The sequence below is a fragment of the Temnothorax americanus genome, unplaced genomic scaffold, assembly GCF_048541705.1.
Source record: "Temnothorax americanus isolate GAGA-0224 unplaced genomic scaffold, ASM4854170v1 Scaffold7, whole genome shotgun sequence".
Classification (NCBI taxonomy): Eukaryota; Metazoa; Arthropoda; class Insecta; order Hymenoptera; family Formicidae; genus Temnothorax; species Temnothorax americanus.
Genome location: NW_027509792.1, coordinates 3244342 through 3262673, shown reverse-complemented (window position 1 = coordinate 3262673; position 18332 = coordinate 3244342). Strand labels below are relative to the sequence as shown.

Sequence of the window (18332 nt, the reverse complement as noted above, 5' to 3'; positions counted from 1 at the left end):
AATCAAGCTAATCCAATCCGGCCGCGAAATCGGAATCAATGTCAAATACCCATAAACGCGACATAACAGCTTAGGACGGTCCCGCGTTATCCGCGCGACAGTTCGAGGGAGATAGAGTTGTCCTGCCGAATCGCCACGCGCCCGCGCCGCACCAATCCCAGCTGATATCCTAGGAAGAGGATCGATATCCGAAGCGCAGACTGCAGCTGCTCGAGCCGAAAAGCCTTGCCGATAATTGGACGCGTCACTCCTCTCCGCGCGCGGAGCTTTCCTATGAATCGATATTATCTGTCTTATATATATCTGGCGAAACGTCGAATAACCCCGAACGGTCTGTCGGAGGATTTCATTTTACAATCTACCTAAACCTCGACCTAGATCTCTCTCGACTTTCGATTTTCAGCAACGGTTTTTTAAGAAACGTCCGTAAGAGAAGACGAGCGTAAAAAGCTGCATCCACGGCGCGCTAGTTGTTTTTTTATGTCCGCGTCATCGCGTCGCGTCGTAACCGTCCGCCTTGGGATTTCGGGCGTTAACCGAAACACAAAATCTTTACGATCTACTTGTTTCTCGATCTGGAGAAGCGTGGGAGAAGCGAAGGAGCTAATACGAACTCGCGTTTCCTTTGGGTGCTCTTTCTCTCTTTTTCTTCCCCGTCCGCCGCTTTTCTTTCATGAAATTTCGCTCAAGCGTCTCTACCGAGCAACTTGCGAAGTAGCCGGAGTAGAGAGTATGTTTGTTTCTCCACGGCGAATTCCCGACATCCTCGTTCTATCTTATCCGCGTAACTAAGACCAGTGGCGACCATTCTTCGTCCCGGCCGATTTAATTTCGGAACATCTAATTCGCACACTGACTACAGCTTCGTCCACTTCTTCCGAACAATAGGCGATTCAGTCGAGAAGAAAGGGTACTAACTAACTAATGTATACAAAGCTTCTCGCCGATCGCTCTGCTCGGAGAACGCTCGAAGATCGTTCGAAGCGCAAGACGGAGAAGAGATAGACGCGTTTTGAATCATGCAAACTTACAAAGGTCCTTAATTATTTTTGCGACTTTTCCAGAGCGTTCGCTTCAGTCGGACGAGTTAAAATCGGACTTTACATATAGCTTTACGTCTCTCGAACTATGATTTCACCGAGTTCACCGTGGTAGAAATATAAAATTGTTTTCATGCACGACTAAGAAATAACGAGGTAAAAAGTACCAACTCTGTCTGCTTTGTGCTTTGTCGACTGAAAGCGCGCACATAAGTGTTAGTCATAAAATATTTATTTAAATAAACAGCGATGGCTATTCATCAAACGATTTTCTTCTTATTACCTAGATAAAGTATGTACTTTAAGCTTTGATATGTAAAAGTGCTCGAACAGAACACAATTATCGATCACAAGTTTATAATATTTTATTCTTTCAACGTTTTGCTTTCATTATATGTGGCTATAATAACGCTCGCTTAATTAAAATAAAATAGATACAGTAAATTTATATGCTTTGATAAGATTGGACGTATTTGTTCCCTGCATTATTAAAAGTGCATTAACATAATAAGTCGAGTTTTGTCAATGTCGATAATTTCGAAAAATGGAAATTTTTTCCGCGATTGGAATAATCCCTCGGGATATATTATATTGCGAGGAAAGAATAATGCGCCGAGCGAGATGGATCGAAGCATAATCCAGATCTACTCGAGAAGTGAATACTGAATACATTACAGATCTAATGCAGTTCGCACATAAATTAACATATATCGTTGAGAAATCGCCGCGCTGCGAAATCTTCCTTAAAGTTTCAATGGGCCGCGAAAACTTTTCGACGAAATGAAAATTTGCCAAAACTTTTCCTCGCGTATAGGAGAATCGATCGGCATATCTATATCAGAATCAACCGACTTTGGTTTTCCTGCGTCACGTTAAGTTCAGTGTTACGAGAGTATTGGAAGTAATGAAGAACGCTGCATTGACTTCATAGATTTATCGAGAAAAAATATTGTCTTATTTACTGTGTTCGCGCAAACATTAGTTACGTTCATTGAGGTGTAATTAATCCTTTGCTTCTCTTTACAAAAGAGAAATTAGAAAATAACTGTTGACTTTAATTAATATTTATAGAACGTTTTTCATTTGCAGGGCAAAGAGTAAAATTGATTAAGACGCACGACGATATTAGAGAAATTTATCAATAGTATCGTAACAATGTGGAGGTAATAATCGACCAATCATTTCAACAATCTATAACACGAACGTAGCACAGCTAGATGAAAAACGATCGTAATCAACGATAAGAAATCTACTGACCAAATTATTTATTGAGCACAGAGAATTTATTGAGACTCTAATGTTTCACTTTTCATAACAGAAATCTGATGATTGTTTTCACTTCAATAAGCTATCAAAGAACGAACAATATACTCGCGTTATAGAAAAAACGATGTGAATCTCTAACATAATAGGGATAATACAAATCAAATATGTGTAAAATAGCTCTCCTTTGAAAAGACTTAGGAATCACTTTTAATATTCCAATAATATAGAATTTATGTGATCCTATTGAACGAAAATGTAAGAAACTTTGCATTTGCGCTTATATAATATTTTCTAAACGTGTAAAAGCATAAAGTATTTTGAAAGTCTACTACACGTGTTAACTATATTCGAGTTAACGTATACATATAAGTAAAAAGAATTATATTTAATACTCGAAAGTTATGACTAAAAATTAAGCATTTAAATAATAATAAATAAAACACATTAGACAGCTTAATTAATATGATAACATTGCGATAACTATTATAATTTTTAGCCATTTTAAGAGATCATATTTATAATTATATGATTGTTTCAGTTAAAAATTGCAAAAATTTGATTGTTTCCTATTACTTTTAATCTTTTATTCTTTATCGTTGCTTTTCCAAATTTCTGAAAGATTCCTCATGGGACATTCCGTGGAGAGATGTCCCATGGAGATTCTCTCGCAAGACCGGAAATTCGGAAAAGACGAGACCGTAACCGAACACCCTGTAGATCCTCTGGATTCTTTGCCGTATAGAATCACCAAGGGACCGCGTCCTGCACGAGCTTCTACCTCTTCTTCTCCAGCACGTTTCTGTTTACCATGGCGGGCACGTTGCTGTCCACCGGCGTCTGGTGCTTCCTGGTTAGGCTACCCATGATCCATCTGGCGCGCGGGCCCTCGAGGATCGTCGTCGTCCTCAGCGGTTATGTCTTCGCTGCCGGTACACTCACGTTACCTGCCTCATGCATCCTGTATCGGGAGCATAACGTGACTCGGGGCCGCCGTACGTTGCTTCCGGTAAGATCGTCGGCAATAATTACAAAATCGCAGTGGATTTTACAACATGCAATTAAACGATGTTTTGTACGTATTTCAAAGGATCTCAATCCTTTCAAAGAAGAAGAGCAATTTTGTATGTTCAGTCTACATTGTCTGTATTTTAGTTAAACTTAAAAGTCGTCTTTTTTTATGATGCCAACATTTTTATGACGCTTTCCGATCGGGTTATCGATTCGGCTCGTCAACGCGGTCGAGAATTCAGAAATGACTATTATATTGCCTTTTTGTTTTACATTACAATACCCTCTTCGCTCATCTCTTCCCGTTACAGTAAATTTTCGATAACAAATATCTATATTATTTTAATTCCGATGGAGTAAGTAAATTTTTACTTCGCCAGCAAATAATTAACAGTAAAGACTCTTTATTCGACCTAACTGGCTATCTTTATAATCGTCGTGACATACGATTCATATTTGACGATTAACTGACAAAAACCAACGGTTATATTGTCACGACGATTATAAAGATAGCCAGTTAGGTCGAATAAAGAGTCTTTACTTTTAATTCCGACGATTAAAATTGGAATTAAAATAAGAATAAAAATTGGCGAATTTGAGACTGTAATAGATAGACAGGCGAAGGGAATAATTCTAGTCTGTAAATTGAGTCTTTCTACCTCGTTAAACGCAAATCGTCAAAGCAGACAAAACAAGCGAAAATCTGCTAAAATAAACGTGAACGGAATAAAAAACAAATTTTCATTGTTTCACTCTGATCACCGTTATATACATATGTGTGTGTGTGATAAAATCAATCGAACGAAATATTCAGTTTTTATTTTATAAGAAAAGTTTGTTTCCTTCGAGGGTTCTTAGGCCCGGCATTTATTGATCGAAAGGACTAAAACGGACGTTTTCAAACGTGTGCTCGCACGATGACGCGATCGACTTGAGATTTAAGAGAAAATCCTCGTAACCCGCTCGCTGCGTTACTGCTCGCAGCTGCGGGCGCAGATCGACCACTTAAATCTTCGCGGACGATTTCCCCGTGATCTATGACGGACACGGTGTACCCAGCGGTCGCTTCGAATAAATGTTTCTTGACTTGGTCCCTATAACTTCCTGAAAGCTCAGTCGTTCGTCCTATTAACTTTTCCTACGCTAGCGTTCTTAACTCTTTTTCTATGACTGACGACTATCGATGGTCGCCAAACCAAACGAATCGTTGTTACAAGCGAGAAATAATTGATTGTGCATTTCTGTCAATGAAATATCAACATCACTGAGCTTTTTTATTTTTCCCTCCCGATTTTTGATAGATTTTTTTAGTTGTGTACGCTTTTATAAATATAATAAATTAAAAATATATATATACATATATTATATATATATATATATATAATATATGTATATATATTTTTTAAATTTATATGTATATTATGTATATATATTTAATCAGACAAGATTTTGTAATATGCATGTAATAGCAGACAATAAGTGAAATAAAAAGACAAGACTGACACAAGATTAATAGAATTCAACAAATGACACTCGATATTAGATTTCAGTTAATTATAAAGTAGCATTTTGAATTGTAAATTTAAATTAAACGAAACAGAACGCTTCTCCTGAAAAATATAAAAGTCTCAAAAAGCTTCGAGAGAATGTCAAAGCGCGTCTTTTAAACGAGATAAATGTGCCAAATGTAACATATAATAACACAAATAAAAGATAAATATATTATAATAATACGAAACTGAGGTTACATAAATTGACTGTCTGCTACGGACGTGCGCTCGCAACTCTACAACGCTCGAAAATTGTCAGAACAATTATCATTTCCGAGACGATTGTTACTCTCACGAAAATAGAAACCTGAATTTAATATTATCTTAACGTCGTCTCGAGAGAGTCAGAGAAAGAGAGAGAAAGAGAGAGAGAGACACTTAAGAGATATAAGCGCAGTCTGCGCAATAAAACTAGGAATGCAACGTCACGAAAATTCGAATGGATCGCCTACAAATTAAAACTATATTCCAGGAATTGTGTAAATGCTTTAAAAAACGTATGTATGTACATTTTGAGACATACGCGAAATAACGAGTTTTAACACGTACAAATAGAAATTTTAATAATTAAAAAATACATTTCTGTAATTTCTGTAATTAATATGTAATATTAAAATCATAATCTAAATATAATATATAAATGAATCTTTCTCTCTCTCTCTCTCTTTCTCTCTCTCTCTCTCTCTCTCTCTCTCTCTCTCTCTCTCTCTCTCTCTCTCTCTCTCTCTTCAACATAATTCTTTGTAAATTCATAATAAGAAATAATTAAATTATGCATGTGAAAAATACCAAATAATTAATAATGCCGCGCTACAAAATAGATGAGAATCAATTCTATTCATTATTATATAATTCGCGCGGACATAATATCGAATACGAGAGAGAGAAAGAGAGGGAGAGGCTCTAATTGAAACTCGTTTATCGTGACGCTGCGGCACAAAATTATTCCAAATATATCACAATACAACGAAATAATCGTACACGAGTATTATCAGAGTTACTCACAGTCCGATGATGCGCAACAGCGGAGTTGTAAGTCGTAACCCTGCGTTGATCTGTAACAGATAAATATTTTCACATTAAAGCACCGTGTCTAAGATAATCGATACTAGAAATAATTAATTATGGCACCCGTTAAATTTTGAAAACATTATTTTAACAGATATCTGATTTTACGACCGCGCGAATAAGAGAGAGACGCGACGCTCGCGACGTAATATTTCTTCTCGCATATGCCGAAGATCGAGATCCGAAATTGTGCAATCAAATTGCGCCGGAGTTAAACATCAAAGTAACGAGTACTTGTCACACATAATTGGCATAACGAGCGAATTAAGTCGCGCTTGAAAAAGTAACGGAATCCGCCACAGAGGACAGCAAAATGATATAGTAACGAATAATTACTTACTCCACGGTTGCCCCGCTGTCGCCCGATGCCTCCCAGGCCTCCTCCTCCTCTCCTCGGTCCTCGCTCTCCATCGGCGCACTCACTCACGACGTTCACGAAAATCGACGTTATCGTCGCTTACGCGATCGCGCGACACTTTCGACACTTTGCACGGCACTCCCGGTATTAATCTCTCGACGCGGCGCGTACTTTGTTGCACGGCGACGAAAGAATTACGTCGGAGAAGCTACGTACGAAACTATTGCGATCCGCTTGCCGCCCGTGACGCTCGACGTTCCGCAGGTAGACGCTAAATGGCGGACAGCGGAAAGAATTTCGCGAATCGCGCGGCCAACTTCACTCGCCAGGAGCAACCGCCGCGCCGCGAGAACGCCACAACGCCACACTCGCAGCTCGTCACGCGATTTTATATCGTCGATTTACGAACGCACTCTAGCTGTCCCCCACGATTGACAAAATCACGATATCGAAACACGATTAAACGTACGACGTTATTAGAGACTGTGATCGCTAATTAAACACGTCGCGGCACTACTCGATTGTAAGGCTCCGCCAGTATATCTTTAATCCGTGTTCGGAAAACGACGCGATATAGCAACTTTACTCCGAATCCGAAACCGTGCGACACGACGCCGTGACGCGAGTCAAGTCGACGGTTGAGAAAAGCGAGACCGTTCACCCGAAAGAATGTAATCGAATGCGACATACCTCATCGGTATCCGTACAAATTCCGCGAAGCACACGTATCAAATAAACATTCGGTATGTGTGTGTCAGAGTTTTCGTTAATCTCAATCACCGGCAAGCGGCACCGGAGTCCGACGATATATACGTGTTTACTTCCGCGTCTAACTCCGCGATGTGATCGTGCGATCCGAGAGAAAGTAATGACGTCACAGCGGGTCGCGCCGGTCGCGCGCGCCGCGGTAAACATGAGAAGGGGGATCGAGAGTGGGGATAGGCTGATACGCATACCAAACTCGCACCGACGCGCTCCGTGCCTAGTCACTCTATCCCCTCACCATTTTCACGGCTCGTGTCGTCGCGGCGTCCGCGACTCCCTTCTCACTGTATGTACGTCGTTGCTCTCGGATCTCATCGCGGAGCAAATATACATGCGTATCGTCGGATTCCGGTGCCGCATGCCGGTGGTTGAGATTACGGGAAAACTGTGATACATCGAGTGTTCATTCGATACGTGTGCTTCGCGGAATTTGCACGGATACCGAGGTATATCGCATTCGATTACATTCTTTCGGGTGATCGGTCTCGCTTTTCTCAACCGTCGACTTTGACTCGTGTCGCACGGTTTCGGATTCGGAGTAAAGTTGCCATCGCGTCGTTTTCCGAACACGGATTAAAGATACTGGCGAAGCCTTACAATCGAGTAGTGCCGCGACGTGCCGACGTTTAATTAGCGATCACAGTCTCTAATAACGTCGTACGTTTAATCGTGTTTCGATATCGTGATTTTGTCAATCGTGGGGGACAGCTAGAGTGCGTTCGTAAATCGATGATATAAAATCGCGTGACGAGCTGCGAGTGTGGCGTTCTCGCGGCGCGGCGGTTGCTCCTGGCGAGTGAAGTTGGCCGCGCGATTCGCGAAATTCTTCCCGCTGTCCGCCATTTAGCGTCTATCTGCGGAACGTCGAGCGTCACGGGCGGCAAGCGGATCCCAATAGTTTTGTACGTAGCTCTCCGACGTAATTCTTTCGTCGCCGTGTAACCAAGTACGCGCCGCGTCGAGAGATTAATACCGGGAGTGCCGTGCAAAGTGTCGAAAGTGTCGCGCGATCGCGTAAGCGACGATAACGTCGATTTTCGTGAACGTCGTGTCGCGAGTGAGTGCGCCGATGGAGAGCGAGGACCGAGGAGAGGAGGAGGAGGCCTGGGAGGCATCGGGCGACAGCGGGGCAACCGTGGAGTAAGTAATTATTCGTTACTATATCATTTTGCTGTCCTCTGTGGCGGATTCCGTTACTTTTTCAAGCGCGACTTAATTCGCTCGTTATGCCAATTATGTGTGACAAGTACTCGTTACTTTGATGTTTAACTCCGGCGCAATTTGATTGCACAATTTCGGATCTCGATCTTCGGCATATGCGAGAAGAAATATTACGTCGCGAGCGTCGCGTCTCTCTTATTCGCGCGGTCGTAAAATCAGATATCTGTTAAAATAATGTTTTCAAAATTTAACGGGTGCCATAATTAATTATTTCTAGTATCGATTATCTTAGACACGGTGCTTTAATGTGAAAATATTTATCTGTTACAGATCAACGCAGGGTTACGACTTACAACTCCGCTGTTGCGCATCGGCACCGGTGAGTTATTTTTTTATTCAGCTTCGAAAGAATAAATAACCGCGAGAGAGGCGACGATCGGATCGTCATTTTTCGGTTCCCGTTAACGCGCGCGATGAAACTTTATGCATTTTACTTTTTCCTGTTCTAAACTATCTCGCGTTGTTCTTCGTAATCGCGGGCGTCGGGAGTTTCGTTCGACGATCAATGATGGTCGCTGTACCGTGGACAGCAATTGGCGATACTCGCGCGACGATCGGCCGTTGCGTGTGCGCCATTTATCGCGGGCCGAAAGTTCCATCGCGCGCGTTAACGGGAACCGAAAAATAACGATCGATCGTCGCCTCCCTCGGTTATTTATTCTTTCGAAGTGTATTGCGCGCGTATAAATCAGCGTCGGAGTATGAACCGCCGCGCCGGGCGATCGTGGGATTAATTAGTACGCTGGTTCGTAATTAGCCGCGTTTTCCGTTCGGCTTTCCGCGATCAATTTTACTCGCCCAGGGTATATGTTTGGGTTTGTGAGTACGTTGAATTACGCAACATCGCCTGTGGAGCAATATAACCGGACGACACGTCGACCGGTGAGTCAATTTTTCATCAAATTTATATGATCGATTGTTTATTCACGCTAATTAGTATTTGAATGTATTTTTATATAGATCAGACAGTTGTTAATTCAGGCAGTGCAGTTATACATTTCGCAATGTTCGCGAAGTTTATTTCATCTTTTATTTTTGAATTGTTAACTATTCGCGGCGAAAATTCTTTATCCCATTTAATTATGCAAATTTGCAGCTTTGCGGTCATAATTATCTTTTTAGTGCGTCGTATTCCATGAATATTAGGATTAATTTTTGCAACTTTGTACCTTCTCTATTTTTAATTCGTTAAAAAACGAGAAAAATTTTGTATAAAGATATCGTCAAATAACGCAATATACGCTTTGATTGCGGTGAAAATTATATCTTTATACAGATCAGTATTAATTTTTTGACATTTTTGCCGTATTTCGTAATATTCAGATTTATTTTATTACATCTTTTATTTATGGATCGCTAACTCTTCGCGGTGGAAGTTTCTCTCATTTAGTTACATTAATTTAGTTACAGTTAATTTTGCAGTCTTACTATCACGGAGTTTTTATTAACATCGTTATAAATTTCATGAATATTGAAATTAATTCTATTTTGAATTCGTTAAGAATAGATAAAGAGATGACGTCTTGATTGTGAAGAAAGTTATATAGATCAGTGTTAATTTTTGAACATTGCGGCATTGTTTTTAATATACGTATTCCATAAATATTGGGAATTTTTACATTATCTTCTCTATTTTGAATTCATTAAAAACAAATACTGTACAAAGATATAGTCAAGTAGCGTAATATCGCTTGATTATGAAGAAAGTATGATCCTTGTAAATCGAAGTAAGAAAGTCGATGACGCTTCCACGCGGAAATGGTATTCGCGGGATACAACATTGTTATTAGTGGTACAAATACAAAATGGGTACTAAATATTCTGATATAGGTCCAATTTGATTCTGTCGATTTGGTCCTGCTAGCTTAGAAGAGGTCTCTCTTAATCTCTCTCAATTTGCTCCGAACTAACGGTTAGTCCTCATCACGCTAATTATCGCGATCGCTCGTAGCTGGATTCGATGTACGTGACGCGCGTTTCTCTTTACAATGTGCGATCTTTCGCGTACATTTTTCAAGTCGCTTAAGTGGCATCGAAACTATTGCGCGAAACGAGTATCGAGCGAGCGAACGACGCATTTAATCATTCAAGGTATATATCGTACACAGCGTAATATATCGAACGCAGCGTAGAATCTAGTTTGGCATTAATTAAGGTGCGTGATAGCGATTAGCTGCTAGACCGCGGCGTAACGATAATTACCGATTCGCGGACGGCGTGTCGCGGCGTCATTGTCGATCCGTCTCACTCCGGATTTTCGGTTGTTCGAAGAAGTCGTTTTGATTGTTCGTCGCGAATGCAGGCGCGAAACGAGTATACGCCGCAGCTAAAGTGGCGAATCGTCACGTTTCGCGTTATTTTACAGAGGCGCGTTATACAGGCCGTGTAACAAGCGCCGAGAGTATGTTGCGCGTGCTAGGATCGTCGTATCGGCGTTAATTAGCGGTTGTAATTAACCATACTCATTCCGCATCGACGTAAACTACTAATCATGAGACGAATTTCGTTATTACACTCGTCGGGAGTATATATCGCGCTCGGAAATCATAATCGAGTAGGGAAAATTTGGGACGGACAATACGTCGAAAGCGGTAGTAATTAACGCTTTAGAGTAATTAGGCACGATAATATTCCATTTAATGCCTAATCTAGTCTCGAATTTATCACCATCATGGAAAGCGGCGCCGATCATATAGCGTATATACACGCGATTACTATTATTTGTACAGTTTATCAATCATGTATATCGCGTAAATAAATAATAAATCGTCGCGTACATTTCCGTAATGTATTGAATTAAGATACGCGTATCGATTATTAATTTCTCGATTACGCGACGCAACCTGTGGAAACGTATATCATATTATTTGCGTTACACGACGAATTAAACTCGCTTAACGACGTTAGATCAAAATACCGGGGTAGTAATTAGCCACCCACGAGAAATTTTCTCTCGTCAAAAGCGCGGAATATTGTGCGGGTAGACTGACTGGACATACCGAACCGTGATTTTATATTAAGTTATCAATCAGGATACCGGAGTAGCGGGGTCTCATTCAGGTATTACTATTACTGCGAGTGCGCGTAACATTGTGTAATAAAAAGTCGACAGAAGATCATATTATAAATTATAAAAATTCTTTCTAGACTAGAGTCTATCCATTTCGAGGCAATAGATAGAGGCACTTTATTCACATTTATAATATAATTTTACAAATCTATTGAACATTGCTTATGAGACATTTTTATCGTCTTTTAATATACGTATTCCATAAATATTGGGAATTTTTACATTATCTGCTCTATTTTAAATTCATTAAAAACAAATATTGTACAAAGATATAGTCAAGTATTATAGCATAATATCGCTTGATTATGAAGAAAGTATGATCCTTGTAAATCGAAGTAAGAAAGTCGATGGCGCTTCCATGCGGAAATGGTATTCGCGAACCGCACTGTCGCGCTGATTTTTACACGGCGCGAAAGCTCGCCGCGCGTTATTAGACGGATATAAGAATAAGTGCGAGTGAAGCGATAAATCGTACGGTGAATTTAATAACAAGAATGTGAGGTGCGCGGCTCCGCTGACTCGCTTAATGAAAAAGTATAGAACTGGCGGGCCGACCGATTATTTTGCAAAAGCCATTCAATCTTAATACATATTCCTACGCCCGAGTAGTGTTTTGCAGCCGCCGTTGCATTACGCGAGCGGATCGAGATACGCGCTGGAGTCGTCGTGTTTGGATTCTAATGCGAATACCCTCTCGCATCGCCATTACAACGTATCGTGCTTAAATCGTATGGTCGATGCACCGGAAGCCAGGTTATACGCAATCGGTATCTCTCGGGCTACATGAATCTTTCTTCTTTTTTTACAATCAATTTAATTAGATCCCTCATCCTGCGCGCACGAGCGACGAGCGCGTTCACACGCGCCGGGGGCCGATGCCCGTTGGGTACAATTTACAATATTTACATGCAGAATTTCGTACGTACCTGCGGAGCTATGTAATGCATTGCGCGCGCGAAACGTCTGGCCCGGAATTCTCACGTTAATATGCGGCCGAATCAATTGTTTCTCGCCGTCGCGTCGACTTCGAGACCGGGCGCGTCCCACGTGTTTCACAGATAGCTACGCGCCATTTCCACCTCGTGATTGAAATTTCATGAAGTTGCGCGCCAAACTTTCTGTTCACAAACTCACTGTTTTTGAATCCAACTTCCGTCGACGTCGGTGCGCATATGATATTGCGATATATTTTACGTTCTACCTCAGCTTCGGTAATCTGTAGAATTCTTAGATTTATCATGACACACACGTAAATTCTAGTTCTTATAAAATAGAGAGATTTGAGATAAGAATTGTCGCTCGAACATTGTAGAAAGGATATCCGAAATCAATCAGTGCAGTTATTTCAGATTGGACTTTGTTTAATTATTGAAAAAATTAAAATTATTTATATAACCTTTTTATAAAAGAAGCTCTGTTAAACATTATTGCAATAATTGCAATAATTGATGTAAATAATTGATCTGCGCGAGCGATCTTTGCTATACACTTTGTATTTAAAGCCGTCATATTTCATTGTTGACAGTCAATCGATTGCTCGTTTATTTGCTGTTTTTTTTACCGTGAGCTAAGGCATAGACGAGTGCTATGCGTAGTTAACGAGAGAGTTTATATATAGTTCACGAAAGTAATTTGACGATCACGCGCGGAAAGAAAGGCTCGACGCGCGGTGTGAAACGCGCGGAAAGAAGGAATCCTCGATTCGGCTGCTGATTGACAGGCTTATTTACTTGTTAATGATGAATATCGGGAATAAACACGTTGCGCCTGTAACGTTTACATTTGCTCGACAGTTCTGAGCGCATCACCAAAGCATTTTCAGCTCGATGACAGGCTTTATGAAGTTTGTACGTTTGTAGCGATTAACCAGTTTATATATATACATCGTCCCCCCTATTCAGATTATCCAAATAACTCCATGAACGCAATTCGCGATTTATCGTTGTGCAACGCGAATTATTCCTTGCAGTTGTGGCAATAAGGAGAAAACGAGGCTATGCATCTATAATCGAGTTTTCCGAACCGTTTTTTATTCTATGATTAGTTATCGATACTAATGTCTATGTAATTAATAAAATTAGGGAAAGTATTGATATATTACATTTTTTTCTCGAAGATTCAAGAAAAGTAAATACTCAATACTTTATGAAAACTTATCTTGGTGCTTCAAGGCATAGAAATCTTATAATTAATTAATTAATTTTAAAGATGATTGGTCGAACATAAAATCGTGCTTTTTCATAGCGTTGAAAGTTAGTAATTCTTTATATTGATATAAAATGAAGCTCTCTTCGCAATAAATCTTTTCTACAACGTTTCAGGCGTTCTAAATGGAATTTGCAGCTTTCAATGATGTTGAATACATTCAAAACTCGAATATTTTATATGTTATACGTTTGATTTCATGCATTTTTTATATAAATGTCAGGCTACATTGTCGGCGATTATCATCTTCATGTGCTCGCATTTTAGAATATATATAATATTGACAAGAACAATCCGGTCACTCTCTTTTTATTATTACAGTCACATTATTTTGAGAGACACTTTATCGGAGTTTTCCAAGATTTACATAAAGAAGCTTACGGCACATGACACATGCTGCAGACAGAATTTTCTTTTCAATTAATATAACAACATATTGGGGTCATATTGTTGACATTCACCTAACGATATCGCTGAGAGAAATTGTAGTCGAATTCGGTTTTTAAATAGAATATAACGAGAAAACTGCAAATCTAGGTCGCTCAGATTGGAAATCGTTGACGCTTTTCCACGAAATTGTGAAAAAACAAATTCTCCGAAAATTGAGAACGTTGAAAAGTTATTTTCAACGCGAAAATCAACGGGTCAAATTCGGCCTCCAATTCTAGTCGATTGTCGAGAAAGCGTAGGGTGGTCTTCCGATCGGTGTCACCTTTAATAATGATAAAATCGATGAGGCGCGAAGATATTCTCCATGTCGGATATATGTTTCGCGCCATTCACCGGTGGTCCCGTTATCTCTTTTAATCGCACGCGATAAAAAATCCGCGCCGCGAAATAGTGCAACAGTGGCATGGCCACGTCGTTCGCCGATATCAATGGAGAAAGACAAAAATTCCGACCGCGTTCGTTATAACCGCCGGTTACAAAGCGACCCCCAGTTGCGCGCCGCAATAATGGACACGCCGGACAAATAACGGAATCGATCCGTTGGTGACATATCGATTGGCGTGCGTTACTTATTGCTTCCGTCAACGAGTGATTTCCTCTTTATCCAGGACCGCGGTCCATTCGTACGGATAGACGACATGGGCATGATGACTGGGTAATATGTTCGACAAATTGGTAAAGAGCTAATTACCGGCCAACCGCGGAAATTATGGCTGGCGTGCCGAGATATGGTAGCACGTGTAACGCATTTGATTCGTCGTTCGGCTGCGGTATATGCGTTTCTGTATAGTATACAGTACACATTGCTGTATGTAAGCGCGATGGGATAATAGTCGAATGTGCTGTTGCGGGAAAGAAGGACACACACTTGCTTCCTAATGCACGTTGCACGTTGAAATCGTTTCCGTTTAAATTTTGTTTTGATAAGCTTCATAACAAAAGCGAAATATTTTTGAATTTTTTGCATTTATTGCACATTTAAATTTAGAATTTTTATATAACATTTGAATCTCACGTCAGTGTCGATATGCGAATAAATAGTTGAAAGATTATATTTTTATTTTGTTTTCTATCTCGTAACTAACATTTTCGAGCTTCTTATGAAAGTAATGAACATTTATGACATTGTCTATAATAGCAAATATACTTCAATAATTAGCAATTGCGGACGCTAACGATAATTAATCGTTTATCGGTTCTTATAGAACTTGGAGAATTGTCTCAAAGAGAGATAATATTCGTGACTTAGATCAGTTCTAATAGTGACATGTTTACTTAACACAATTTCGCCGCAGGCAAGGAAGGATTTGCTATTGCAATGAAAGCTTAGCTTCCACTTCACGTCCCACTTGCCTGCTCCCATCTGCTCCCCCTAATCTGCTTTCGCACAGGCGAGGACAATGCGACTCACTGAAATGTATCGCATTGAAACTTAAGCTATCGATCCGCCGATAATGGCGTGCCGTGAATCGTTAGGCTATCAGGCCTCACGTTAATATTTTTTTAACTATATCGCCTCTCGCGCGCGCGCGTTATATAGCTGCGGCAATCACGAATTTACTCGCTGCTATCGTTCAGATGACATTGACGTATGTATCATGATAATCTCTTTATCTGTGTAATATTGTGCTTACCTCCGTCTGGTCGATATGAATATAAAGCAGATGGCTGATTATGGATATTATGTGAAAATGACTCTCGCGTGTGTTTTCGTCGTTAGTTAATATACGTAATCATTTGTCGTAAGAAGGAGAACTGCTTGTTCTCGCGATGCAAGCGTAAATTGCAAGGCAAATTGCCACGACTACGCGAAATTCGAATTTGCATATATTTATATAGCGAAAGAATGCAGCACGGGAGAATGCAATAATTAAATATACGCTCTCTCGCATTTATCAATTAACGTAAATAGCGTCGGGACGCTGAAGTCGCGATTTGTTCAAAGTAACGCATTAAAACGTCCGCGTCGCGGAGAAATCCTTGCGACCTGCTGCATTTGCCGCACATAAATCTGTAACTCCTGTGCGTGTTTACTGTATATCTCAAACCTTTCTTTTGTCGTGCCGCGCCGAGCGAGAAAACTCCGCAAACTTTTTCTCCCGATGCACACGACAACCGCTTCATGCATCTTTGGTGCACTTTTCCGGCGCATCGACAGAACGAAGTTCTCTCTGTTCACTGACTCCGAATCCGCGATCGCCATACTCTGTTACCGGCATTTCACTAAAAAATTTCTCCCTTTTTCGCGACAATGTTTAGGAATTTACTAGTTCTTCGTAGTTCGTCTGGCGAATCGTTTATAAATTAAAAGTAGGGGGGACTGCTTTTGGTAAAAACATTTATGAATTTAATATTTTCCTTCATCATATATATATTGGTAAGATTTTACTTCGTCAAATGTCCATACAATTTGGACTAAGAGGTTTAAGCAATTCATTTCCTTCGCACATTAAGTAATCGATTTTTTTTATATGCCATTGTGTCCATTATATTAGTTACGATATAATAGAATTACATTTTTTTCTGTTACTGAAAGGAAACACTATATCTTTTTCTAACTAGGATGATAGATGCTCATTGCATTTATCATGCTTACAGACGATATGTCTGCTATTACGTCCGTGCATTGTGCGATTATGGTTATTGTACGCATCGAAAAAAGCCTATAATCTTAAAAGCATACAAGGTATTTTTGCCTCAAGTTTCGAGACTATATAACTTGAAAAAAACTTAAAAAAGAATTAAGTAAAAAATATAGCAAGATATTGATTTTAGGAAACATTATTTTTTTTGTTCATATAAATTCTCGATAACGTGATATTCTCATTGACGTTATTTTGTATTATTTTTACATGTTTAAAATGTTCAGTCTCGAAATTGGACATGAGATGTCTTGTGTGTAATCCTCAGATAGCATATAAAAATTAGTTATGAAAAAAAAAGAAATTGGATGCGCGCAATGCATTTCCAAATATGATTCCGGAACTAGTCGACGAATATACTTGCGACGTTTCCGACGAAAGACATGCCAAGTGAAAAGTGTCAACATTTGCAGTGCTTTTAGCATTATGCTTGAGTAGTGCGCCTTCTTGGGCACTTTATGCGCATTGACACATGCTTAATGCTCGCTTCACTCTGAATACACCATTTTATCGTACTTTTTCGAATCCTTTTACCGTGTAAATCATGATTGACGTGGCTAAAAATGGAGCATATATGTACCAACGAATAATTATAATTGTTCGCAAAAAAGTGAATCCGTGAAAAAGTTACTACGCACAATGGAGCCCTAGAAAAACATGACTCGGTTAGCTACCAGTAAATAAGAAATATGAGAGATTACAATAATGTTTGATATATGCGGTATATCAAAATTCTAAACTAAACGATGGCATATAAATTTATTAATGTATTTCCTGACGTATAATACTTCAAAGTGAATGAAAAGAGCTCTAATCAAAGCACAGATAAATTTTTCTGCTGATTGAAAAGTATTAATCTTTATAAAGTTGATTTTCGATGTACAGTAAAATCATGATAAATGTATAAATCTGCGGTATGAATTCACATACAAATTTGAACTATATACGATATCAATTTGAATGATTAAAACAATAATAACGGAATTTGAAAAAGAACAGGATTTTATAAATATATATATATATATATTATGGATATATATATATATATATATATATATATATATATATGGATTTTAATTAAATTAAACTTTAGCAATGCGTTTGGTCCATTTTAGTGAAATACTTGTACAATGTGATTGGCTTGTATTAATAAATCTCTCAGGTATGTTCAATCTATGTAACAGTAATAGTATCTTCGGGATTTTATTATTATATTCTGAATCTGTGATTGTGAGAGTAAATCTTTATTTAAAATATTCAAAATATAATTGGACGGAATTTAATTAAATTCTTACTTGCTCTCCATATTATACGTGAATGTACATTTTAATATTTGAATTTTTTTTAATTAAGTATTTTTAATAAGTATCAAGAATTGACAACAATAATGGGTAACGGGAAATTCTTGCATTATAAGATAATATTTTTATAATTTATTATAATTTATGTCTTACGCTCTACCCTGACTTCGTATTCGTTCGTTTCCCTGCATATAGTAGGCGCTCGTCATCGACAACAGGATTATGCAAAGTTGCAACCTTGTTAGACCGAATGCACCTGAAAAGTTCTAATACTTCCGTAAACGACGTTGAATTAAACAGTTTCGAGCCAAAGCTCCCCAGGAATTATATACGTTGGCGCTCAGCGCCGCTCGAGATCGACGAGGCTAAAATTTCTCCCGGGGAAATT

The 18332-nt window shown here is 39.3% G+C and overlaps 1 protein-coding gene across 2 annotated transcripts in view; it reads left to right on the top strand.

Annotated features, from left to right (window-relative positions):
• Window positions 1-3099: 3099 nt before the first annotated feature.
• LOC143905965 (neural cell adhesion molecule 2) overlaps window positions 3100-18332 on the top strand; it is a 262418-nt gene continuing 247185 nt past the window's right edge. The window contains exons 1-2 of one of the 2 annotated variants that reach the window (XM_077421646.1): window positions 3100-3312; window positions 8547-8595. In XM_077421646.1, coding sequence (XP_077277772.1) covers window positions 3115-3312; window positions 8547-8595 — 247 coding nt within the window. In that variant the 5' untranslated portion in view covers window positions 3100-3114. Of the gene's footprint in view, window positions 3313-8053; window positions 8196-8546; window positions 8596-18332 lie in introns of those variants that run through there. The other variant, XM_077421648.1, reaches the window with a different exon arrangement.